Source organism: Lampetra fluviatilis, chromosome 33 (assembly GCF_964198595.1).
Source record: "Lampetra fluviatilis chromosome 33, kcLamFluv1.1, whole genome shotgun sequence".
Lineage (NCBI taxonomy): Eukaryota > Metazoa > Chordata > Hyperoartia > Petromyzontiformes > Petromyzontidae > Lampetra > Lampetra fluviatilis.
In genome coordinates this window covers 8,310,525-8,337,674 of record NC_136307.1, presented here as the reverse complement: position 1 = coordinate 8,337,674, position 27,150 = coordinate 8,310,525, and the positions used below count along the sequence as shown (strand labels likewise).

At 45.6% G+C, this 27,150-nt stretch overlaps 1 protein-coding gene across 4 annotated transcripts in view; it reads left to right on the top strand.

Annotated features, from left to right (window-relative positions):
* Positions 1-27,150, top strand: part of LOC144944025 (estrogen receptor beta-like) — a 154,267-nt gene that overhangs the window by 61,764 nt on the left and 65,353 nt on the right. For all 4 annotated transcript variants that reach the window (XM_078872033.1, XM_078872034.1, XM_078872035.1 and 1 more), the window contains 4 exons: positions 8,039-8,280; positions 9,895-10,011; positions 16,436-16,801; positions 23,621-23,759. In XM_078872033.1, the coding sequence (XP_078728159.1) occupies positions 8,039-8,280; positions 9,895-10,011; positions 16,436-16,801; positions 23,621-23,759 (864 nt within the window). The remainder of the gene's footprint in view (positions 1-8,038; positions 8,281-9,894; positions 10,012-16,435; positions 16,802-23,620; positions 23,760-27,150) is intronic.

Sequence of the window (27,150 nt, the reverse complement as noted above, 5' to 3'; positions counted from 1 at the left end):
CGCACCAGTTTAGAGGAGGTTGCCAGTGGCACCTGGGGGCAGTGCAACCATGCCTTGTCCCCCGGCTTCCACTGCAGCATGTGCGCTCGACTCAATCTGAGGCGCTCATTCGACTTCTGACGGAGGTCAGAGTTTTGCATTGCAGCATCCCGTGCCTCGGTCAATTTGTCCAGATTAAATTTAACGTGGTCAGCCAGATTAGTTTTTCCCTGCGGCACGGGGATCCGCAACTGGGCACGAACAGGCGGGTCTAGTTCTCGGCCGTACATGAGGTAAAAGGGAGAAAACCCCGTAGCCGCATGGGGTGCCATCCGGTACGCCGCCAAGACCCCCTGAATTTGTAGGTCCCAATCCGTTTGCGAGTCCGAAACTTGTTGTGATAACATGGACGAGATGGTGCGATGCAAACGTTCGACCATCCCGTCAGTTTGTGGGTGATATGGGGAGGTCCGAATTTTCTTTGTGCCCAGGAGATCGCAGACTTGTCTGAGTAGTTTACCGGAAAAATTTCTGCCCTGGTCGGTCAGCAGCCTCTCCGGAGCACCTTTGTCCAGGACATAACCCTGAACAAAGGCCTCCACGATGGCTGCTGCCGACTGGTTGGCCAGAGGCCAGGCCATAGGCCAGCGTGTAAAATACTCGACACCCGTCAACAAATATCTATTCCCTCTGGGGGTGGCGGGGAATGGTCCCAAAATGTCCAGAGCGACCAGCTCGTTTATCCTGGACACTTTGATCGATTGCAAGGGCGGGTTAGACTCCCGTGCCGGCGGTTTGCATTGTGCACATTGAGGGCATGATCCCAACAAATCCCCAACATCCCTCGTCATGCCAGGCCAGTAAAAATCAAGTTGCAGCAAGGCGAGAGTCTTTTGGGTCCCCAGGTGTAGGAGGCGCTCATGAGCGGCCCATACCACCCTACCCCGCAACCCAGTAGGGACCACCAGCCGATGTCGACGTGACTTCCCGTCCCAATGCATTAGCAGACCTTGGCACATTTCCCACGCGTCGGAACCACCTCTTTTTCCCCCCGCCGCACCGCCAACGCGACGTCGCCACCCGAGGAGGGAGACATCCTCCATCTGGAGGCGCCCCCATTCAATGACGGGCAACCCCAACAGGGAATCTTTGCCCTGTTCAATCGAATTAGGGACCACTGTATCGTCGTCATTGGCGGCCGCCAAGACAGGTACCAATGTGTCCCCTGGAGGCCTGCAACGTCCCAACCCCAGGAGGCATGCACACTCGGAGGTGGTTGGCAAGCGTGACAGAGCGTCCGCGTTGGTGTGGCGAACGCCCTTACGGTATGTGGTTTGGAAATCGTAATCCTGGAGGACCTCCAACCATCGGGACAATTGTCCCGATGGCTGTTGAACCCTCAGGGCGTACTGCAGTGCCGCATGATCTGTGCGGACGGTGAAATGCCGACCGTACAGATATGGGCGATACTGTTGGATGAAATGGACAATTGCCAACAGTTCCCTACGGGTGACACAATACCGTTGCTCCGCTGGAGACAACACCCGACTGCCGTATGCAACCACCCGTTCCACGCCGTCAACCACCTGGGAGAGCACGCCCCCAATACCCGTGTTGCTCGCATCGGTGTCGAGCAAGAACGGTTTTGAAAAATCAGGGTAAATCAGGGGAGGAGCGTTTACCAAAGCGTCCCGAAGGGAGCAAAAAGCAGCTTCCTCCTCCTGACCCCAGCAGAACCGAACCCCTTTAGATGTTAAAGCATGTAGGGTTTGGCGATAGTCGCAAAATTAGCGACGAAGCGTCTATAATACGACGCAAACCCAATAAAACTCCTAACCTCTCCCACTGAGGTGGGAGTCGGCCAGGAGCTTACACACTGCGTTTTGGCGGGATTGGTAGAAATACCTGAGCGCCCCACGATGTGCCCCAAATAACGCACCGACTCGCGTAACAAATGGCATTTTTGGGGCTTAAATTTCAAATTAGCAGCCCGCATCTTTAGGAAAACCGCCCGCAACTTCTGGAGATGTTCATCAAAAGTTTTGCCAAAGACAATGACGTCATCCAAATAAATCAGGCACGACTCCCATTGCAACCCAGCCAAAACCAATTCCATCAACCGCTGGAAAGTTGCCGGCGCTGAGTGTAAGCCCATCGGCAACCGGTTGAATTGAAACAGGCCGTGCGGAGTACGGAAAGCAGTTTTAGGCTTTGAATCATCGTCCAGAGGAAGCTGCCAGAATCCCGAAAGTAAGTCCAATGTGGAGAAGAAGCGCGCTCCCGCCAAGGCGTCAAGCGATTCGTCCATCCGTGGGAGCGGGTATGCGTCGGCAACCGTAATTTTATTAAGGCGCCGAAAGTCAACGCAAAACCGTAACGAACCGTCCTGCTTCTTAACCAGGACGATCGGCGCTCCCCAAGGGCTGTTGGAGGGAGAAATGATGTCGGCGGCTAGCATGTCATCAACAGCCGATTTGACATGGTCCTTTTCGGCGGGACTCAACCGAAAAGGATTCTGGCGTATTGGCGCGCTGTCACCCGTATCAATGTGGTGACGCAGCAGATGAGTGCAGCCCAAATCGTATTTATCCCGACTGAAAACGTCGGAAAATTCCCTCAGTAGTGTCTTAAGACGTTGGCGCTCTAAATTTGAGAGGTCCGTCGATCCCGCGCAAAGCGCCTTGAGCCACCCTTCATCGCTGTCCGAATGTGGTCGCGGTGCAGGGACAGCGCCGACATGACTCGCGACGGGTTCCTCACAGGGCACCGGCGTTGCGTGAGCAAGCACGGTCCCCTGCGGGACCACCACCGTCTGCGAGCCCACATTGAGGACCGCGATGAAGGGTTCTCCTTCCCCTCTCACTATGGTCTGGGCCGGGAGTAAATTAGGTCCACTGACCCCGGCCCTAGACGGTCCCAGCAGAACCCCTTGAGCCCCAATGCCCTTAGCGAAGGGCCGCCGAAGTTTCAAGGGGATCAACATTTGCGCCCCCGGAGGAACGCGCACCGTTCTATCTACGAACGCCGGCACCCTCTCGCACGCCGTCCGGCTCGTAGCGGGGGATGGCAGAAACGCCATGTGTCGGCCCGATGGGAGCTCAATGCATCCCTGGTCGATTAATATCCTAATCGGCATTTTGGCCAGGAAGTCCGTCCCCAGCAGGCACGGAACCGCCAGCGAGGAGGAGACAAAAATCGGCCCAGATAATTTAATATCCCCGACACAAATCTGGGCTCGAATTTGTCCGATGATGCCAAGTGAACCCCCGTTAGCAGCAAAGAATGGTACATTAACAGGCATCAAAGGACGGCTCTGGGCAGGGAGAATGTTATAAATCAACTCCGAAATAATGGTCGCCGATGCCCCTGTATCGACCAGGATGCGCACCTCGACCCCATCGATGTGACCCACAACGGCCGACGACCCCGACGACGCGGCTACAACCCGATGGGCCAACACGGACCACTGGCTGGGTTCAATGTGAGTACCCAGAGCGGTGCGTGTTGGTGCCATGGTACGCGATATTGGCCCCCCCTTCGCTGCGGTGTTTGAGTGTGTGACGGGCGTGTGCGTGGGCCAAACATGAGGGGTGCCGCGACTCGCCGGATTATGATGGTGGAGCTTGTGACGAGGGCCGGCGTCCCGTTGAGGTGTCGTCCCGCGCTTCCGAGGAGAGCGGCACCCCGAGGCGACGTGGCCCCGGATGCCGCAGTTATAACAGCGTGGAAGCGCTGGTGGCGACGATGGATGTTGTAGACGGCTTGAACCAGCCCGGTCCTCCCGCACTCCCGCTCCGTGCTGCCGTCGATGGTCGATGGAGCAAACCGCTTCCACCGGGAGGGTGGCTGCAGCGACGGCGCGCCCGCTCGCTGCCTTGCTGGCCTTCCGTCGTTGAGAGGACAGGTTTGCATGGAGAAGACGGGCCGCTTGGAGGGAGCACATCTCTGCATCGTCCTGTGCGACAATGACGATGTCTAAGTCGTCCGCCAGCAAAAGTATCTTCTCTGTCACCATGGCGTCGACACCCTCGTCGTCCATTCGTGGGAAGGCCTCCTTCGCCAGTGCCAGGAGGCTTGTGCGGTACGCCAGGGGCGACTCCTTCGTCCCCCGCTGGCGATCGTAAAAGAGTTGGCGACAGTCCGATGGTGGACCATATACTGTAGATAGCACCAGCATCGCCTTCCGCAGCGTCGAGCGCCTCTCCTTCGGAGCCGACGTTAGAGTGGCGAGGGCGTCGCTGTCGAGGAGTGCTGGCAGCGCGCGGAGAGCCTCGGCGTCTGTCCACTGTGCCATCTCCTGGTGAGCGAGGAAGCGCCGCTGGAAGCCGCCCCAGTCGCCATCCTCGCCCACAAATTCCTTTAGCGGGGGCAGACGCTGATGTAAGGCAGCGGCTGCAGAGGACGATCGCGCTCCCTCGTCACCCTCACTTGACTCAGCGTCGGCCCGAAGCAGCGATGGCATCGCCGGTCGCACCCGTGATGACGTTCCGCCCGTGGGTGGTGACGCGGCAGGTACTGTACTCCCGCCGTTGGACGCGATGCTTAGAGCGGCCACGCCCTCAACAGCAGCTGCGGCGATGGCGGGAGTTTCAAAATGTTGCCCCGTTGAAATGGCGGGAAGGCGCTGTGGTCGTTGGCTGCTGTCGCCCCGTGGCGGTCCCGCAGCCCCCAGCCGCGTGATGTTGTCGAGCATGGCGGCTGCGGCGTACAGCAGCTCGGCCAGCTTCGCGTGCGCCTGCCTCAGCCCCTCCGTCGACGGCTCCCCTTCCTCCAGCTGCTGTGGCGCGGACGCGCCCAACCCCGGCTGGTCGATGGCATCTTCAGCCGTGTCGGGCCCTCCGACTGCAGAGGTGTCTTCTGCCTCTGGTACCCCGACTCGAGTCGTCCGGCGTGTATCCATGTTCGTACTTTGTTTCACTTCTGACGCCAGATGTAGTAACGCTCACGACTCGTTCACACCGGACAGTTGGAGGCACACTGGTTTATTAACACCATACGTTGTGACATACACACTGGAGGGGGTATCGGCCCCCTCACCCGTCTATCTGAGGACACACCTCCTAGCTAACCCTAGCCTGCCTCAGAGTCCTCCTCTCGTGGACTAGGGGAGGCTATCTTGGCCCGACACTGGTCAGTCGGGCCCGGTACTCAGAGTCCAGACCGGCACTGGCTCTGGCTCTGGTACCACGCCACTGGCTCGAGCCTGCGCGGTCCTGACAAGGACGGCGTACCAGGGGGAGACCAGGGCTCTATCTAGGACGTCTTCCGTCTTCTCTTCTTAGCTAACACATCCTCTCGAGCCCCCCGATACATTCCCCTTTTATACACCCCCCTCCCTGAGGGGTGGGGCCCCGGGGGATCGTAGCGTCCGAAGCGCGGACGTCATAGAAGGCACCTGCCCGTGCACTCACGTAGCCCCGCCCACTGTGCTTGTTTACCATAGGCTGCCATGCATAACGGGCTCTCTGTAACACCCCTACATCTGTATGCATTGTCAAAGTCTTTAAAAAAAACATAAGCAAAACCATTTGCATAAACGGAAGAGTTGCATGGTTACTGTATTGCATAGAGAAATAGTTTTCTATATTTAAGCATTATAACTATATGCTGATGGGGAAAAATATATATAATGAAGAAGATGGCCATGATTTAGAATGTAATTTCACACATGAGTAAAGTGTAAAATTAACAAAATTTCGCATTTTATTTTCCTACGTTATTTTTTGTGTTAATGCAAGTTGCACACATACTTTAAATTGGCGAATTCTCTTCGTAATTGTACATTCACCCAGCATGGTTTCCCAAATACATTTTTTTTGCTGGAAAATTCCAATCACCTTGCGAGGTATCGTATTTAAGTTTTTAAATTAATGTTGAATGCTGCTGGGGTTCAATCCGCAGACTCCTGGCACACGTGTAAGTTCTACACATTTTGCTTTGACATCGAAATTTAGTGAATCTGGCCATATTTCAGTCCCCTTCCTTTTGCTTAAAGTAAGGCCAAGAACCAGAAATGAAAGCAGAAGAATATGTAATGTCCTTCTTTTGAAGTATGTCAAAATACTTTTTTTCGTGTTAAAGCCAACTTGCCTCTAGGGACATTTTTATGCTCGGAATAGCTGAGTGTGTTGAGATATTAACATATTTAGTAACATTTTTCGAGCTTTCGTGACTGCAGGGATTCATCTTCTTGGTTATTTCGGTAAAGTCACGTCGAAGGGAAATAATAAAATAAAATATAAATACAACATAATAAAATACAATTCTCACGACGTTTCGGCCACATCACAAGCAGCCGTCAGAAAATTAGGATGTAACTGCAAGTAACTGCTAATTTTCTGACTTTAACATCCTGCTAATTCTCTCACTTTAACACAGCTTATTCAATGCTAAATTCTTCTGTTGATATGTAAACTCCTTTGTCAAGGCGCTCTTCTCCTCCCACCCAGCTTAAAATACGCTGCCAAGCTTAGCAGTGTTCATTGGAGCGCTGTCTTTCAGACAGCTCTGTCTTCACCTGAGGACGGCTGCTTGTGATGTGGCCGAAACGTCGTGAGAATTGTATTTTATTATGTTTTATTATTTATTAGGTCCCTTCTACGTGACTTTACCGAAAGAACCAAGAAGATATTTAGTAACACTTTAATTTAGCGTCTTCATATAGGATTGGTCCAGTGAGCTGTGCACATCTTTTTTGTTCCTTTTATACTGAAGTTCCCGTACAATTCCAGTTGGATACATGCACACAGTGGGAACCTTTTCTTTGTGAAAAAAAAAAAACTTTGCTGTAGATTGAGAGCCCACGATAGCTAGCCGTTTCGAAGAGCAACTTGGGATCGCTTGTGTTCTATGAGGGTGGTACGTCAGGCGTAGCATCACTTCCTCACGGACGATGCGTTTGTCGCTCGTTTTCCACAAAGCTCGCTTTCGTTATAACGATGTTGAAAAACATTTTTGGGGGATTATTTACAGGCTTTTACATTTCTTAAGGAAATAATTTGCCGCATTAGTAAAAGCCTTTACTGGAAAGGAGTTAGTCGTGTTGGTTGCTCGGAAAAGATACATTCGCCTCTGTCATGCGGTACTGATTATTTTACTAAAAAATATTTTCTGGGTCACTTGCAAGCGTTTTATTTTACAAGACTAGATAACAATTCATGGAATTGGTAATGTTACAGGTGTGCCCTGAATTCAAGGCCCAAAGTACTTGCAATAAAAGAGTGTTACGCTCGTGTTATTTACGATACAAAGCACACAGACCACGTAATGGAACATGTGAAATTATCATGACTCATCGTTAAGGTTTTCAGGCAGTGGAGTTTGTAGTTGAATAAGTTAAATAAATGCATATTGAGTGTGGTCCACATACAGGGGACATTTTGGGGGCTGGTTGTATGCAGTTGATGCCTAGTGAAGGAGGCTTCACTGGCATTGCCTAATTTTGTACCAATTGCCCACAATAACGTAGGATATATTGTTTTCTAAATACCGCTACGTAGGTTTTTGTGGTTGTGTTCTACGACTCTTCGGTGCGATTCGGGTTGTACCGCTTGCTGTTCAGCATGATGCCTGATCCTTTGCTGCATGTGCCGAGAGCTTTATTGGGGAACATTTCAGCAGTAATATTGTAAAATTAACGTATGTTTTATGTATGTTTAACTTCTTTCGCGCCGCACATAGCCAACCGTGCTAATCGGAAGTGCGCACATTAAATAACTTTATTGAAGATAGGATTCTTGTGAGCTGCACCAATGCACATTTATACACAATGAGGTCACGTACATCGTCCGGCGAGGAAAATACTATTCCTGAAGAAGCTCCCAGCAAGTGGAATAAAACAACACGATCGTAAAATGCTTCGGAGAGAGCAACCGCAGATGACGTATTTCATTGTGATGCAACTGTTGTTTGTAAATGGAGCCTTTTTTTATCGCAGCCAGCGTGTTTATATTCAACAACACACCCGTCGCTGGTCAGCGCGCTGCGCCGGCAGCACCGCGTAGTGCCGAGCGCATTAATGAGCGCATAACCCACTGGTTTGGTTTATGCGCTTTGGCAGATCCAGCTCAGATCCAGAGGCGCCCGAGGCGGGCGGCGGTTCGTGCGCGGGAGGCAGGGGGCCCGGGGGGTGCGAGCCGGTGTCGGGTGGCTCCACGTGCAGCTCCCCGACGGCGGCCGTGAGCCCACGCTCGCTGCGCGAGACGCACTACTGCGCTGTGTGCAGCGACCTGGCGTCCGGATACCACTATGGCGTGTGGTCGTGCGAGGGCTGCAAGGCGTTCTTCAAGCGCAGCATACAAGGTGGACGCTTTGCGCGGCGTGGGAGAACGGGGGCCCCGGGTCTATCCCGAGCGACGCGCGCTGTCGTGTGTCGTCACGTGTGCGTTTCCGCGTTGTGTACGGTGGTGGTAATAAAGTTTGTGAAACGAGTCGAAAGTGGTCCCCTGCTCAAATGAGGAGTTGAGCCGAGTGGCGCTCATGTCCCGTTTGCAGCCCTGAGCCAATGGTGGATATACCACGTCCCTATAGCGTAGCGTGGGCAAGTATATCCCTAGTACCACTGCTGTTGAGGGGTCAACTGCAACCAGGATTTTCAAATCCACTCATTCGCTGCTGAGCCACCTGAGAATTTGGTGGTTCTGCATTTGGTCTTTCACAACGCAATCATGGAATATATGTTTCGCAGATGGGTATAATTTGCAAGTCGGGGTAATTTTACTAATCTAGAAATTGTGGACCGTAATGCTGACACATGGCCCACTATTTTTTTTGCAAGACTAGGCCATATGCGGGTCACTCCTCATGCTGTGGTCGCCAATTGAACTTGGGTCACTGGGTTCATTCATTGCACTCTAAGATATGCTTCTGCGGCCGTCTGGAACGCTCTTGCTTCCGATATTAGGAAGCCACAGGAGCGATGCACTTTTCAATCTAAATTGAAAACTAATTTTTTTCGAACTGCTTTTGGTGTCCAGTTTTCCTTACCCCGCACTTCCAATTAGCACAGTCGGCTACGTGCGGCACGAAATAAGTTTAACATACATACTACATACATACAACATACATAAATACCACTCTTGTCTCCACGTGCAATATTTTTGTTCCATATTCTTTTTTTTTTAATGGCATACTTTGGATTTTTCTCCCATTGTTCCTTTTCCCAATTTTGGTATAACCGTGCTCAATTCAATCAACGCATACACACTTATACATGACGCCTTCAGTAGCGGAGTTTCTTGCTGGCCTCTTTGGGGCATTTTAGGCCTTGCTGAACAGCTGTGATGAATCAAATGTAGAAACCACGTGATCAAATATGGTAGTGCCCCTGCAGTATGCTAAACGATAAGAGTCGTGAGCGTTTGTCTACTTTTGTCTTTTGAGGTGTAACGACAAGTGAATTTTAACTAAGAATGACGCTGCAATATGACAACTCCAAGAATCATGACGTTATTTACAATATTTCACGCGAGTATGAATGTCATACCAATTTTACGAGGTAATATTTACCAAATTTAGATTTTTATTTGGTTTTTTTTTTTCCCCAAATTATCCAGATTGTGCTATTTGGCATCGCGTAAATAATAAAGAATTCATTTGTAACCCTCGGAGGGCACTTTGGAGAACAGTGCACAGAAGGAGTTATCTCAGAACTACTACTTAAAACCCCTTAAAGTGAGCTCTTATCCACACTCGGGGCAGCACTTTCATAGTCAGCCATTGTAAGTGCAAAACCTAGATTTTAAAATGATTGTTTTTTGTGGAGTCATTGGTGATTGAGGTGAGACTTGTGAACGAACTACACTTGAGAACCCGCTTTAATCATGGGCGGCCATCTGAAAACCACCCTCATAAATTAATTTATTTCCCCCACTCCTGGCTGCCTCCTTTGCCCCGTGTGTGCGGTGCATGTGACAGGCAAGACAAACTACATCTGCCCAGCTACAAACCAGTGCACCATTGACAAGAACCGGCGGAAGAGCTGCCAGGCGTGTCGGCTCCGCAAGTGCCATGAGGTCGGGATGGTTCGAGATGGTACGCCAGCATTCGCAGGCTTCACTAACCCTTACCCACTTCTCCTGCCAGGATCACACTTCATCCACCACCACCTCTTAACTCGCCCCACTCACGGTGTCAAAAACTAAAAATGCAGGGATGCGGTTTTGCGTTATGTATTTTGTGCGTATCGTGTAACGGAAATTTCCCAGTGCTCTTTTTTTATTATCGACAGCTTGCCTCTGCCATCATGATGCGCTCGCGAGTCGCATATATTCGAAAGGGAAAAGATTTGCAATTATGTAATAAGCAAGGATATACGTCCAGGCTACTTGATATCTGTGCAAACGATGGAAGCTCAACATGGGCAGATGACCAAAGACCCTGACATCGGAAAAAAGATGGGGAACAAATTATGCGTTATGTATTGTTTGTTCTATCTTTGAAGTTTAAGGTAATTTGACAGAACCAGATCACGGCTTGCCACCTCTGTGCAACTCGCGCCCACAGGAAGAACACAGCGGAACATTTGTTTCAGTGGAAGTGAAACAAGGTTATTCCATTGTCATTGTGGCCTCAATGAATGTTACATTCTAGATTTGAAGCTTTCGTGACTGCAAGGATTCATATTCTTAGGTTTTTTCGGTAAAGTCACGTAGGTAAAACATCAAAATTATTAAAATAAAATAAAAATCACGACGTTTCGGAGGCAACACAAGTCTCCGTCATCAGGTGGGACCGTCACAGCCAGATTAGCTTGTTATCTCGGCATGCCGAAACGTCGTGATTTTTATTTTATTTTATTTTTATTAATTTTGATGTTTTACCTACGTGACTTTACCGAAAAAACCTAAGAATATGAATGTTACATATTTCCGGATATTTTGTCCATGCACAAAGCTTTTGTAGGTACCTTTCAATATATATTTTAAATCCCATCATGTTTAGGAAAGTTTACTGGAGGCACAGGGGTCTTTTCAGGCTTTTTAAAATATTTATTAAGTTCCCAAAATATAATCCATTGTGGATAAAACGGTAAATGCACAAGATAATTTTAAAGATGCCATAGCTCGCGTATATGCTTGGTGGAAACGAATTATTTGTGTTCTCTTTGTGAAGACATCTTACGACCAACACGTTACTTGTTTCTTTATACCAAAGGACTTGACAAGCCTCGAGGCTTGCAAGGAAGTGTCACAAACCAGACACCATGTAACCGCGGCACAGTTGTCGGCAGTTATAGGCAGACTTGGACAGCATCTAGCTGCCGTGTAGGAATTTGGAACGGATCTGTTTCACGTGTAAATCAATGGACGTGGATGGAACGTAGTACAGGACGTATTTAGATATTACCAAAGAGGGATACACTGTGGAGAGGGCATTGGTCAGTGTCAGGATAAATGTCTCTAACTTGCCTTTTGCCCATCCAAGGACGGGTGTATTGCAGTAAATCTGAAACTTGCAAGCGAAAAGCAGACCGCGACGTGATATTCATTGCATTAATTCGAGTGCAATTTGTAAGAGCGCGGTGACACAGACCTATTTAATTTTAAGGTTATAATCTCGTGTTCATCATGACGTCCTTTTTACTTCGATGTCTCAATAGCGTTACGGAGATCGCGTGACTTGAGGGTTCTGCCTTTGTAGTGAGGGCTCTAAGTTGACGCCGAGGAGGGGGGTGGAGGCCACTAATTATTATGAATGGGGGGGGGGGGTGTCCATTTGGAGGATGTGACCTTATAATGATTATTAATGACGGGGGCTGTTCAATGTGGAGTGACGTCACCTGTTCATGATTATTAATGAGGAGGGCTGGTCGACGTGGAGTGACGTCACGAGCGTTGCATACAGACATTCTTAGCTCAATATAGTCGGTAATAATTATAGGGTGGTGTCCATTTGGAGGACGTCACCCGCTCATGAATATTAATGAGGGGCTGGTCGATGTGGAGTGATGTCACGAGCGTTAAGGACAGACATTCCTGGGTGATTATAGTAGGTAATTATTGACATGGCATTGTGTGGAAAAAATTTGTAAAAGCTTTGTAAAAATAACGACAAGATTGTAGAGTGAATAGCTTGCGAGCATGGATAACAAGAAAATGCAGCATGATTGTACATTCTCGTGTTTTTAGGATGCAAGTAATTACGTTCATCATCATCAGCCATGGTCTATCCACTGCTAAATGAAGGCATCCTTAAGCAGTTGTCAACAATCGCGGTCATGCAGTGCCACAATCCATGTAGCGACTGCCCACGAGCCAATGTCATCGCTCCATTTCTCCGTTGGTCATCCTCTTGGGCATGCTCCTGCCCTTTTTAGCTGCCACTATGTTAATCTCAACCACCGGTCATCACCACTTCTGATGATGTGTCCTGCCCAATCCCACTTATTTTTATCGACAGTCAACAAAACGGGTGTTGAGATGTTCAAACGCCAAATAGAAGCATTATGCAAGACGACATCAAGTCTGCACTAAACACACATACTTTTGGTGAACATGCAAATAAAACATGCTCTGGTAATTTTTGCATTGTCTTTGAAACTGATTGGCCTACACCAGAAGACAGCCTTATTCATGGCCTAGTCTCATTAGTGTCAGACCAGGTAACAATGTCGAAAAGCAAACCGTACTAAGACAATGCACGTATCAGAGCATTTATAACTCGCGGTGATCAGCTATATCATGGGATCTTTTTTTATTTATTCTGGCAAGAGTTGATCTTTATTAATCAGCACTGCAAGCTCATTACAATGCAGGCCTCGCCAGACTCGATCGGCGCGTGCCTCGCACCCTCACGGGGACAGCGTCGATCCTCCGGCATTTCAGAGGAATGAGATTTGATTCGTTCTGCGAGGTACACACAGCAATTCCCCCCCCCCCCCACCACATCATCCTCCTGCTTCTCCTCCTCCACACTGATATTGCATTGCCACGAGTCAGTCTCGCGCAATATCAGTAATCGTAGTCCAGTTTTGCGTGACACTGTCAACAGGGTAGTGACCAAAATGGGACCTTTTTTGCCAGTATCAAACTTTGAAAAAATAAGAATAGGTTTTACCCTTTCTGGCAATAAAACAGGAGGTATTAAGATGCTCAAACACCAAGTATAAACCTTTTGCAAGGAATCAAGTTTGCATTAACCACAAGTACTTTTTGGTGAACATGCAAATCAACATGCTCTGATAATATATGCATTGTATTTTGAAACTGATTGGCCTAAACCATAGACAGCCTTCTTTATGCCTAGTCTCACCAGTGTCAGATCAGAGAAGGTCCTAAATGAGCCTGTCTCTGTTGTAGGCCACACAATACACATATTATCATAGCATGTTTGTTTGCATGTTCACCACAAGTACGTGTGGTTAATGCAAACTTGATTCCTTGCAAAAGGTTTCTATTTAGTGTTTGAACATCTTAACACCTGTTTTATTGCCAGAAAGATCAAAACCTATTCATATTTTTGAATAAGGTAATGACCGTTCATCCCGAAGTGACAGTCGTCGATTTCTAGAAGGGGAGGGGGCTTCGTTAGATTCCAGTAGAACTCCTCTTGACGACGGTGATTGGTTCCACGAAACCGGTCGTAAAGTGATTTTGTCGTTAAGCGAGTATAGGAAATACATGTTAAAGGCTTTATTCGTTCCTGTAGGATCGAAAGTTACCCTTTTCACCCCGAAAAATTACTTCATATATTTAAACAATGGGTATCCACACATAAAGATACTAACAACGTTATAAACACATACTATTAAAAGAAACATGGTTAATCAATGCATTAATTAATATTTACTGTACTTACAACAGCCCATTGTTAATAGTGGAATGGTCGGAAAACGAACACATTGGGCTCTATGGAGGCACTATACTACTGTACACTACACTACTATACACTACACTACTCTACACTACTACACGCTACACTACACATTGGGCTCTATGGAGGCCCGTCGTTAAGTGATCAGTCGTTAACAGGGGTGGTCGTAAAGCATATCGATTAGTGGTAATCACATTTATCAGGTACAATAAAATGTATGTTCCAAGGTATATGTCTCACGCCTAGAGAAGTGGTGGTATATGTATATATATTTTTTTTACGTGTTGAGGGGGTAAGAACAGGGTTAGACATTGTAAATGAGATTTTGGAAGAGGTATTACACTCAGGCCAGTCCCATGTGCTTATTATAGCATTGGCTGTGATGTATTTATTGCTACTTATCCAGAGAAATCCCAGGTATAAGCCTTTGTAAAAGTAATGATAAATTGCCATATGGACATGGTTTTTAAGCTCCCTGTTTCAATGGTGCCAACTGTAATTTAAAAGCATAGATATCATAAATTAGCTAAAATGCCTGGGCCAGCACAAGTTATGATTATGTAAAAATAAGGTGGAGTCCTGTAACAGTCTCGAGCACTTAACTGTGGGAATTTCATTTCATAAGCGAACGTATGATTGTTCCCCTTGTTAATTTCAGCGACAAAATAATACCGACGTTTTGAATGTTACATTCAAAGCCTGCTGTTTGAATTCCACGGCGCTTTAAAAGGCTTCCTGTTTTAGCCGAAGCACCGTGGATATTGAGGCCAGAAAAATACGTTCACAACAGTCTGAAGCAGATCAAAACGCTGCAAGAGGTATTGTACGTCCGCACGGGCAGCGCGGTAAATTGTGGGCGCTTTCACAAATTCCTGGATGCTTGGCCAGCATGGATCAGTTGGTCTAAAATGCCCTCTTGAGGGGGCTCCCTATTGCAGAGGCCCTTCGGTCAACAGTGGCTTTAGTGAACAATTGGGAGGCCATCCCTTTAACCTTAACCTTTTACACATCGTCCGTAATATATTCACTTCACTCAACAAAACCAGTCGAATTTCGATTTAAAGCTTTCGTGACTGCAGGGATTCATCTTCTTGGTTCTTTCGGTAAAGTCACGTAGAAGGAAAATAATAAAATAATAAAAATAAAACATAATAAAATAATTCTCACGACGATTCGGCCACAACGCAAGCAGCCGTCTTCAGGTGGAGAACAGGTCTGTCGAGAACAGGTCTGTCATTCAGACTCTGCCTTCTCGACAGACCTGTTCTCCACCTGAAGACGGCTGCTTGTGTTGTGGCCGAAACGTCGTGAGAATTATTTTATTAGGTTTTATTTTTATTATTTTATTATTTTCCTTCTACGTGACTTTACCGAAAAAACCAAGAAGAAAAAAAACCAGTCGAACTTAATATATTGTCCCTTCCTCATGCCAATTTATATCCCAAGTTGCTCCTCGCAATCCACTGTCAAATCAATGAAGGTAGTGCCATGGTTATAATTACTGGAATGACTCCAGGTGAATAATATCACCCACTTGCACGCCCTGTTGTGTAACGTGTATGAGACGATAGGCTTTGGCTTCTCAAACTGCTAACCACACTGACTCAGTACACAGCATGTGGCAATTCAAATGTATGCTCTATCCCAGGGTACTTGAACTTTATTTTCCAGAGGACCACACAATCAAATGTTTTATGTGCTTTGGAGGGGCTACTCGACATCACAGTGCGCGTGTACAAATGTTACGACAACATCATGTGATGATGTTATAATAACCTGCAGCCACTAATTTATGCTACTTTTCTCCAGGTCTTCTCCCCTCTCTTGTTCATCTCACTTTCATCCCATCGATATTTGTCTCTTGTCAGCAGATCTCTCATCTGTATCTCATGTTGATCTGTCTTTTATCTCACTAAATCCGTATGTCTTCATGTCAAGGTGAGCCGTGTGTGTATATATATCCCTGCAAGCCACCCCAAGAGTCAGTTGAAAAACTCGGCCATAAAAAGTTAACAGTGTAGCTAGAATCCCTACAATTGTTACCGCTAATATGGCAGAATCGTTTCCACGAGTGGGATCTGCTAAGAGAGTTTGGTTTAGAGTGTTTTAAATCCAGTTTCCCTCTTTATTTTCAGTGGTCACATGGATTTTTCTCCGGGGTCCTCCGGTTCCCCCCCCACATTTAGAATGAACGTGCATTTTGATTATTTGGCTGCTATAAATTTCCACATAACCACTTCGTTGAGCTCTCGTTTTATAGCCAGGCCGCTTCTGAAAAAGAGCTGCATAGCTCAGTGGGTCTTCTCTTGTAAAATAAAAAGAGTAAATAGGTTTTTTTTTTATGACCTCTATTCATATTTACGATTCAAGTGCAGTTTTCCGGTTTGGGCTAAGCGTTGAGCATTTCCTCACTCAATCCTTTAACTCGTGACAACAACGCCCGCAGTAGTGCGCATTGAAAGTTTCACTTCCTAAAGAGATGTCAGCAGTAGAGCATGGCAAAGGCTCGAGAGAGGGAACGCTCAACGCGTGGCCCATCCCGGAAAAATCGCACCCGCATTCACGACGGCCACGAAAACTCGCACGTCAAATGCACTTGTGGTCGACCATTGGTCTTACCGGACGTTTATGTGCTGTGCTCAAGCGTGCCGCAGGGATCGCAGGGGTGGCGGCGGAGCGCTGAGAGGACCGGCCGGCGCCGCTGTGCGCAACCCCACGCAGAACCCTCCCAACCACAAGCGCAGCTGCAGCGAGACGGACAGCGTGACCGGGCGGCCTAGCCCGGCGCCGGCCGCCGCCTCGCCGGAGGCCCCCGAGTGCAAGCGCAACCCGGTGGAGCCCCCGGCGGTCAACCAGATGCTCACTTCCTTGATGGAGGCGGAGCCGCCCGAGGTGTTGTCTTTGCAGGAGTCCAAGCAGCCATTCTCCGAGGCCTCGCTCATGAATGTGCTCACCAACCTGGCCGACCGAGAGCTCGTGCACATGATCGCCTGGGCCAAAAAGATCCCGGGTAAGCTGCGCGATGGACGGGCGCGATCGGCGGTCGCGGATGCGCGTGGATACAATTGGATTGATCGTAAAGTGGTCGGGTTTGATTGATGACCCAGAAGTGAAGTCGCTTAAGTCACCAAGCGGCGTTGCTTGCCTGCTTGTCACCGCTCTATTTGATGCTGGTTACTGTTCCCGTGAAATTCACTCACTCATTTATTTTTACACCCATGTTGAGGACTTGGTCTATCAGACACAGCCTCGTATCTGTACTGTGTTCAACCACCATCCTGCAGGTCAAAACACTTTTCTTTATACTCGGCTTTGGACTTCCTTTTCCTCATCTCTTTCCCAACCTTGCGCTTTCAAAGAAATGTATTTACTTCCTTGAGCGTCTAGGCCTGTGCCCAACAACCATGATTTATATTTTAAAAAATGCACTTATGGAGTATATGTACATTTGTGTCACCACAAAGCCAGAGTTTTGCCGTCTGCTTGCGTTCAGACGTTTCTGCGTTCCACTAAGGTTTTTTATGCCTAGGATGTTTGAATCTTCTGCCAGTTGAAGTGCCATGTTGCTCTTGATGATTCCATCTGTTTCTTAGCGATTGTCGGATGTTTAGTGGTGACTTTGAACGATGAACGTGGTTTGAATTACTTTATTTTAAAGATGGGTTGTTTAAAATGTTTATTTTGCCCCAAGAGAGCAGTTGAAAAGATTTTCCTGCTTTATTGCCATATTAAGAAGATTTTACCATATGGCACCCACACTTTTCTTTCGTAGATCTGAAAAATTAATTAAAACGATTATCACGACTTTAGTGCGTCCAATTAAAGCGCTGACTTTAACTGCATCACGGTCAGAGAATGCTTAATTCTGTTCTCTACTTATCGCAGGTTAATCTCGATGGTGTATTGATTGCTCATTCGTCTCTTGTCATTTATCACAATCACGGCAGCACCTCTAAGTTAGCCCCATGAGACTTCTCAATGTCATGCAGGGCTTATTGTCTCACTGAATATTTCCTGGCTCGTTGGTAGACTGCGGATTAGGCGGCACGTGACTAATGGGGTATCTACAGCCATCGTGAGATGTGCACTGGATGTATATCTCTGGCGGGGAAAAGTTTTCTGAGTCATCGACACTTACAAACCTGGCTGACATTTAAGCCCCAGTGTATGTGTAACTAGGGAGGTAGTGGCCGACTATCTGGCTCCGTTTTTGTAGCACACCTTAAAAGCAAAACTGTGGCTCGACCTGTACCGAGCTTAGGTGACAAGCCCTTTAAGCCGAGATGAGGTTTTTTTTTTAATCCCGTCTTACATATTGTTCATCCACTGCTGGATAAAAGCCATTGCATGCAGGCAGTGAGGGTTATTTGACCAAACATCACCACTCTGGTCAGTAAAGGTTTGTGAAGGTGGAGGGAATACAGCACAATCGATTGTGCTGCACTACCCTCTACCACCCACATCGCATTCAACTCCACTCTTTTGTGCTTGGTGGTCCCCCATTCCGTGCATTAGCCAGGCTGAAACTCCGCTTAGCTTCCACGGTCTGATGGGATCTGGCACATCCTAATCGGTATGGTCTTAAGTTTTTGAAACTGACCTTTTTGACATTTTTATTGATAAAACGTGATGTTGCGGAAATGGAAAATGTTTAAGTAAGTTATGGTTAATTTAACTTCAGGTTACGCAAAACCACCTCCAGAGGCGATCGTGTGCAGTGAACGCAGTTCCATGCTGCACACACACTGCACACCACCTCCAGAGGGGATGGCGTGTCGTGAACACAGATCCATCTTCACGCCTATTGATTCTCGTCCACCAACTCCTGACATTGGTGGACATGGGAATGATGTTGTGTCCCGAATGCAGGACATGATTCTTTGGAAAGCATGGTGTAGGTATATTAATAATCTAGAATTTACAATCTATAATGCATGCTGTAAGTTATGCAAGAAATAATGAATTCAATGGTACTGAAATAGTTATGAAATATTAAATGAGTCATTATAACCACGAAACAATAATATTTAGATTATTAGGCAATATAATGATTGTGGATTCTATACAGTATATTGAAGTACTTTATTGCCATATATTAGCAGCCATAGTTGGTTTTTCATCTAAATTGACAAAATTACCTGAATTTCCATCTTAACAATGGTTATGCTGTCATTCACATCAAGTTTTAAATAGGTGGTTGCTCCTTCAGTAATATGCAAAATAATATAAGATAAAAACTTGTAATTCTCACCAAGAAAGGAAATCAATTACAAATAAGGACAATATTATATAGGCGGTTTAAAAGACCCACGTATTTTGCACGTGTTTCTTAAAGCACAGAAACAATTATTAAGCTTAACCTGCAACATTTAAAGTACTTTTCCTCATGTGGAATTATCTGTCCACTGCTAGACAAAGTCCTCCCCATTGATAAACAGCCGGAGGAACAGAGTGTGGCTTAGAGAACAAAAACTACTTGGAGACATCATGTTGCCTGCTAAGAAAAGTAAGTGGGTTGTGTTAAGGACACATCACTGTAGAAGGGGGGTGAGTTAATCAACGAAAGATTTAATTTGTAGAAGCCTGCAAAACTATTCGGAGAAAATAAATCAGAAAATACAACTCAGCCGTGATTCAAGATGCCATGGAAAGTAATGGGAGCATGAAAGTGTATTAAAATAAGGAGCCTGATGCTTGACCGATCACAAATGGTCGACCCTATACAGAATAATGGAGACCATATCGCACTGCAGAAGATAGAAATGTAAAATCGGTGGAGGTATTTGATTGCGAGCTATAATGTTGCCGTGATTTACTTTGATGAAAGCATTTCTCTTTGTCTGGCACGAATTATCGTATTTTTATTTCTTGTTACTTCGTATAACCTTGAGTGTGGCTGTTTAATATTTCGTAAAACAATTTACTTCCAATATATTTTGGTTAGGCCTTGGTTTGTTAGTTTTGGTGACCGTGCCAAGTTCCATCGAGGCAAAGAGATTTTCTCATTTAGAGTCAACGGAGGAAATGGTTTGCAGATTTAAAAGCAAAAACCATGAATTGTGTAACCCAGAAATCGGACCCCCTCTGAGATGGAGAGAGAGTTTCACATGTCACAGGGGTAAATGACGAGGTAACCACTTCCCTTCAAGGTTTGGCAAAAAGGGAATCTAAAATGAAATCTTGACTTAAAGCTTTCGTGACTGCAGGAATTCATATTATTTGGGTCTTTCGGTAAAAAAATTACAAAAAACTATTGAAACGTTGTAGTTTTTTGTTATTTTCTTTGAAACATCTACGTGACTTTACCGAAAGACTCAAAGAATATGGAATCTATAATTGTGTGGACTTCAGCCGAGAAATGGGACCATTTGAATGTAACAACATTAGCGGACTTGTTCACGAAATGTTTACTCAGAAATGAATTACTAAATTGTAGAATGTAGCCTAGGTCATTTTCCTCTTTCAACAAACAACTTCTCATTATCCAGTAGATTTAGGTCATGTGCTGTGTTTGTCAATATTTGATAACGTGGAAACGACATTTTGGGTTGAGATTAATTGTTAATTTCCTTAATGAGCTCAAACAAATTCAGCCTGTTGCGGAAACACACATACGACCCTGGGTGATTCTAATAAGCATAACGTCTGTCAGGGGCTCAGTTAATGAAGCACTTGAGTGTGCCTACAACTTCCTATTTGTATAATTTAAACATTTTTATAAAATTAGGGTTTAATTTAGTCATTGCCACCTTGGAACTCTGACAATGAATTTGGCTCATAGGAGGTGGATAGACGTCAACAGGGGAAACTTTAAACTAATTTTCAGTGGAATCTACATGTACGAGTTATCTAATTGGAACGGTAGGAAATATTGGTGTGAATAATTTAGATGACAAGTGTTCCGTTTCGTTTCAGCTTTCAGTTTAGTACGGATAATTGTACAGTGGAATAGAATTGTGACAGACATGTCAGTAGATGCACTCTTTTTGCAGAGTTACTATACAGACGGGAGTTTCGGACTTATTAGTTTCAAAATCGAATGGAAACAACCGTCAGATTCATGTTTCCTCGACAGCTTTATGAATGAAACAAGTTTGTCCTAGGCTTCATTTTATTTGTATTTTATCATAAATAATCATTTTAAAACAAAGCCATACATAATCTGTTTTGTAGGAAAGTCCATCCAAAATGATAATAATCTTTTACAAAGTATTCTAAAATATAAAAAAATGTTGTGGATATAATCTCATGTATTTGATAACACAATAACTCGCACGCTCATCTAAGGTACCCCTCTTAAAATAATGTGAGACGGCGTTGGCAGTGGTGCGCAAGCACAAATAACTGAGTTAACGCTTTTGTCAATAAAGCCACCCTAAAGGGAAGCAAATATAGCATAGGCAACGTTATTAGCAATGTCCACTTTCACAGTAGAGAGGCATATGTTACAAAGAAGGGCCATTTCCAAAAATGTCTCCTGTTATATATTATTCCTTTTGTAGAGTTTTTGTTACCTCTGTTGTTATCTCTTAAACGCATTGTTAGAAATGATAAGACACAAAAAAAGGATATCTTAGAATACTGTCACTAAAATTACATTACCAGGAGTCTCAAGACTTTCTCAGGATGGTTCTGCCAATTTTTTTTGCGGACAGGGACAATGTTACCTTTGTGTAATTCCATTTTCAGTAATCTGCAGATAATTATTAATCATTTGGATGGTTGGCCCCTTACGAGTGTAGTGTTTTGCAGCTATGGGAGTAAACTGGAGATCTCTGAGAAAACCCATGCAGACCAGGGGGGAGAACATACAAACTCAACACAGAAAGGGTGCCCGAGTTGGGATCAAACCTTAAGGCCTTATTGCGATAGAGATAACGAACAGGCGCAAATTCGTATCTTTTGTGATAATATAAGATGACGTGATTTTCACAGGGCCACAAGCGTGGATTTGAATGCGAACCGAGAGATGCAAAATTGCTCGATGAGCTGTCACATGCAGACTTGACTTCCTCGGATGCTGTTTTCACAAGAGGTGTTTTGACGTTGCTCTTTTACGAGGTCCAAATATGTCATGCGGAATAAATAAGTCGGCTTGTTCCTGCGAAGTCTTCATGCCAAGTCGATAGCCCTAGCAGAGCTAATCTCGTACATATTGTCCAGGTGGACAATGTAAAGTTGGTGGTCAAGGAGCATCCCCGTAGTTGCTTGCTCATGCCACTGCTAATAGAAGGACCTCCACTATATGGAGCTTTAAAGAGCTCCCCTAGAGGCTATTTTCGCTTGCTATCCCACACTGACCAGACGTCTTGAAAGAGGTGGGAGTATCCACACTTTACCCCGCCGTACAGAAGTTATTTTCTGAAAGAGACATATGTTAATGCCCCCTCGTACCATGTTCAATGGTTACTGCCACACGTGAACATCTAGTCACATATCTGCTCCACAAGGTATAGTATTCCATTATTTGTTTCAGTCTGGCCAGGATATCGTTGAGCTTTGAGGCAGTGCTTATATTCTGTCTACAGCCCTGAGCAGTGGTGGAAATCACGCATTCGCATGTCAGGGGCAAGTCTGTCCAAAAGACAAGCCCACTGTTGGCTACCCAACAAAGTAGTACTCGATTGATTGGATTTTAACTCGCCGACATTTTGAGTGTGAGCTGCTCGCTCTGCCGCTAAGCCACCTGGCCAGGATGAAGGGTGGTCCAAAAAGCTTTGAGCTATTCTACATCTGCGCTGAGTAAATATTATTGTCATTTATTATTCCCACTTTGCTCTGAAAATTATGCTCTGATCATGTAACAGTGAGTGCATTGATGCCAGGAGTCGGCGTAACTCTTTTGCATATTCATATACGCAAGGGATTTGAACGTTTGTGTATAATTATAATATTTTTCAACCCTTTGTGGACATCAGACTATTTGACCTGTTTTGCAGGGTCATGTTGTCTTTTATTATTATTGGTAAACATTCACAAAAACTAAATTACATACCCATGAACACTCATGTGATGCATGCGAAGTAGATGATTCGTAGCATATTTACATACTCTTTGGGTCTTTTGGGAAAGTCACGTAGATAGAAAAATAATAAAATATCACGACGTTTCAATCGCAACACAAGCAATCGTCTTCAGGTGAAAATACAGCAGGCGTGACTTTACCGAAAGACCTAAAGAGTATGAATTCCTGCAGTCCCGAAAGCTTTAAGTCAATATATTTACATGTGCACATGCGCCCACACAATGATTATTTTATTTCATTAACGCGAACGTTTTTTATATTTTAAACGGAAATATTATATTTCTCTACTTCCATCCCAGTGCTCTTGCGAAGCCACAACTACTTCATTTATGCAAAGAAAACAACAGGCTGAAATTTACAAATGTCGCTCTTTGTATCTAAGTAAACAGTTTTTTCCTACGTTGTGTTTGCCCTTGAAAAGTCACGTCTTTGATTTTAGTTTAGCATTTCCTGTCTGCATTTCGGTTACGAATAATGGACACGTTATTCTTGTTGTCGTGATCCTCGTACTGCCCCCTCTTTTTCCGTGTTACATAAGCGACCCTCCCCCTTCTGTCCCTTCCTCCCCCACCGCACTGCTCAAGAGCCTGTGTTTGTGTTTTATTTCAAATCCTGGCAGGCTTGTTCGCCTGTCTGTACTTGTTTGTGTCGGTGGAAACCATGCATATGTATTTTTTGCTCGCATGCGTGCTTGTGTTGTTCATGCTTGTGTAGGTGGGGGGGAGATGGCAGGGGGGAGGGTCCTGTGGGGTGGGGGGGTCACTGTCTGACTGTCTGGTTGCTTGTGCTTGCTTTCACGTGCAGGCTTCATGGACATCAGCCTGGAGGACCAGGTACAGCTGCTGGAGTCTTGCTGGCTGGAAGTGCTCATGGTGGGACTCATATGGAGGTCCATGACCCATCCTGGCAAGCTGGTCTTTGCCGCTGACCTGGTGCTCGAGAGGTCAGTCCCCCGCCTTCCCTGACCGTGCCAACCTCAACTCGGTTCAATCCTCCTTTCCTGCCTGCGCATGTCCACATACCCACTCACCCCTCCTCGCCCACCCATGTACTTGTTTCTGTATGAGCAGATTCATTTTCTTGCCTAACCGTGTGTATCCACTAGCGGTGCGCAGTTCGGATTTTTTTTTTCATTGCACTACCACTGTTCGCGCATTTGCACGGGATACACGGCCAGGATGGAGGTTGAGCAGTAGGGAGGCGTGACGTCAGCGCGACGCACGAACCCAGTTCAACGCTGTGGGATGCGGTGACGTCATTATGCGCCAGCCAGCAAAACTTTGTGTTATATAGTACGATACGATCACGTGGCCTGGATTGCAGGATCGCGAGAGATGGCAGCGACTTGGCGTGGCTGTCAGATCGCATCGAAAATCAGATTTAGAACAAATCCGTTCTGATTCATAATGTTATGGAATCATTAATAATTTGGTTTGTCAATCCTATCCGGAATGGTTTTAGAAATATATTTTAGTTAAGATACAGTAGCATACAAATAGTGGTATTTCATGAATTAATGTGTTTTTTATTCCACTTTGAGTCATACATTTTGAAAACTATATATAAATCTACAAAGAACATGTAAAACATCTGTAAAGAGCATACCGTAAATAAACTCATTGTTATGACAACCAACTTATATAAACTACAGAAAATATTAGAAAAACATGGTTTAAAAAAATTTGGCTCAAGATAAATCTGAGCAAAACAAAAGTAATGTACAACACACTCGCTAAAACAATTGAAGACAATCTGTTTTAGGGGCACAACTGGAAAATACATCAGTGTATGTTACCTAGGGCAGTTATTCATGGCGGATCATGATCCAAATTACGAAATAAAGAGGCCGATGAAAGTGGGTTGTGCGCCTTTTGGCGTCAGCCAACCCATGTGAGACTAGGCTCTAAGGAAAGCTGTCGGGTGTGGACCAATCAACTTCAAGGACAGTGCACATTATCAGAGTTATGTCTTTTGTTTGTATTTATGACTGCAGGTATTGCGGTCTATGCAAACATGACTCCTTGTAAAAAGGTGTCAGTTTTGTTGCCAGATAGAAGGGTAAAAAACCAATTATCATATTTTTACTGGCAAATGAGGTTCCCATAGTGGGTTGGAGCACTTTTGGAAAACTGAACTTCACAATGAAAAACAACATAGCAATGTGCCTAAAGACAACAATGGTGCAGGCATTGTGCTATGCATAAAATAGTCAATAATCTACAACCTTTTGTCAATCGACTGCAGGATGGACAAAGGCCTCCTTTGCCTTATTGGCCATGGGGATTGTTTGTTCGTACTTTGTCCGGGAGGCGGGGGTCAGTAGGAGCAGGGACTTTTGAATTTCAGTCATCTCTGATGTTAGTCGTGGCTGGGACTGGACCCCAGGGTGCCGGATTGATAGCGGCATGTGCAAGCGACAGTGCCACCACGGTGGCGGATGGTAGTGTAAAGGTTAGCGCGCTGCGCTACGAATGTAATATTTTCTATTGATATGCATAGGTCCACTCAAGGCCAACACCGGCGACTATTTCCTGAACCGGTTCTGGGCCTCTCCTAGGTCAACTCGGCCTCAAATGAGTAACTGGCGCAGTGTGTAAACTTCGGCACTGGAGGCCGGGCATGTTGCTGACCACCCATCCCCCAATTTTGCCGTGACGGCCATTATAGGTGCTCGCTAACAGCACTTGCTCAACAGTCTGTTAAAGGCAATACAGGGATTTTTTTGTCTTTGCCACCATTCTACTTAGGACCTTTGCATATGAATAGAAAATATTACATTGGAAAAAAAAGGAGAATAAACCAAAATGAAAGCCTAAATGAGATGGAAAAAAAGAGAATAGGCTTGTGATCCCGATTAGAGAGAAATCATTTAATTATGGTGGGGTTTGGGAGGGGGTGGGGTGATTTTCTCCCAGACAATGTTGTGTGATTGAGGGAGAACTACTCTAGCTGCTTGAGTCAGCTCCTAAAGAAGCTCCCAGCAATTAGACAAAACGTTGGGCATCATGCCCAACAACACGCGGTACGACCCGCACAAACATCGTAGATGTATACAGCACAACCGCAAAAAAACGAAGCAATAGTGCCCCTAGCCACCACCTTTGATGAGGTTGTTATTGAGACCAGAATTACTGACAAGCCCAAGCCTTACTCTGCCCATCATCTATCAACACGAAAGAGTTCATGATAATCATCTTGAGCCATGATCAGTCAACTTCTGGATGAAGGCAGCTACGCGATGTCACCTCTAGCCCTGCGGGCTGTGCCGTGATTATTTGTACCGCTATGGTTCCACATTGGAAAAAAATCAATGTTTTTACATTGTTCATGAAAATTGCGTTACAAAAACAATACTCTTTGGTTCTTTCGGTAAAGTCACGTAGGTATAAAATAAAATAAATTACGACGTTTCGGGCGCAACACAAGCGTGACTTTACCGAAATAACCAATGATTATGGATTCCTGCAGCATGAAAGCTTCAAATCATTCCAAAACAATATTTCAATTAAATAACCTTTTTATTGACTAACAAGTCACTGAGTTTGTATAGTAACGTACTCACAAATGTACAAATGTGCTCATTACATAGCTCAGTTGCTCGGCTCCTTGGGGTAGCTTGAGAGTGCAGCCTGTGGGAGAGGAGAGGCTTTCTAACTATGTTGGGACGACGTGGAAATGCAAATTTCATTAAATTAATTTGTGGGCATGAGGTGGCTGTGTGACCGAGGGGGCTAATGCTATGTTGTGAGCATTGAGCAAGGCACCTCTGAGATTTTGGGTTAATATTTTGGTAGTCACCCATGATTAAAGGCGGCTTCTTAAATGTATTGAGTTTGTGGACTCATCAGTGTCCATTGACAATGACTGTGCATAAAACACAGTCGTATGAAATATGGATTTTGACTTAATTTAGCTTTTTTCAATTCTCAGAATAAAATAAAAATGTTATTGAAATGCAATTTTTTTGATGAACATATAAAAGTTACATCGATAAAGGGGCCTATTAAACTGTCCTTAGAAGCAGTTGCATGACATAATTTTCCCGGGCCATTATTTAACACAGAATGGTGCACTCCCCACTGGGAGATCTGAGTGGTAAAATCATACCTGATCTAACGACGTGACACTGGCAGCCCAATTAGAATCTGAATGGGGTGGGGTGATTTAGAAATAGTGTAATTGTTGGTTCAATGGCCTGTCGTCTGTTAATCGACTTGATCACCCATGCTTGCACACCCCCACATGCACACCCCAAGGCTTTCCATGCTGCTCAGCCACACCTGACTATACACGCTGACTCGTGCATCGTACATGACTAAACTTGTGGACATGCT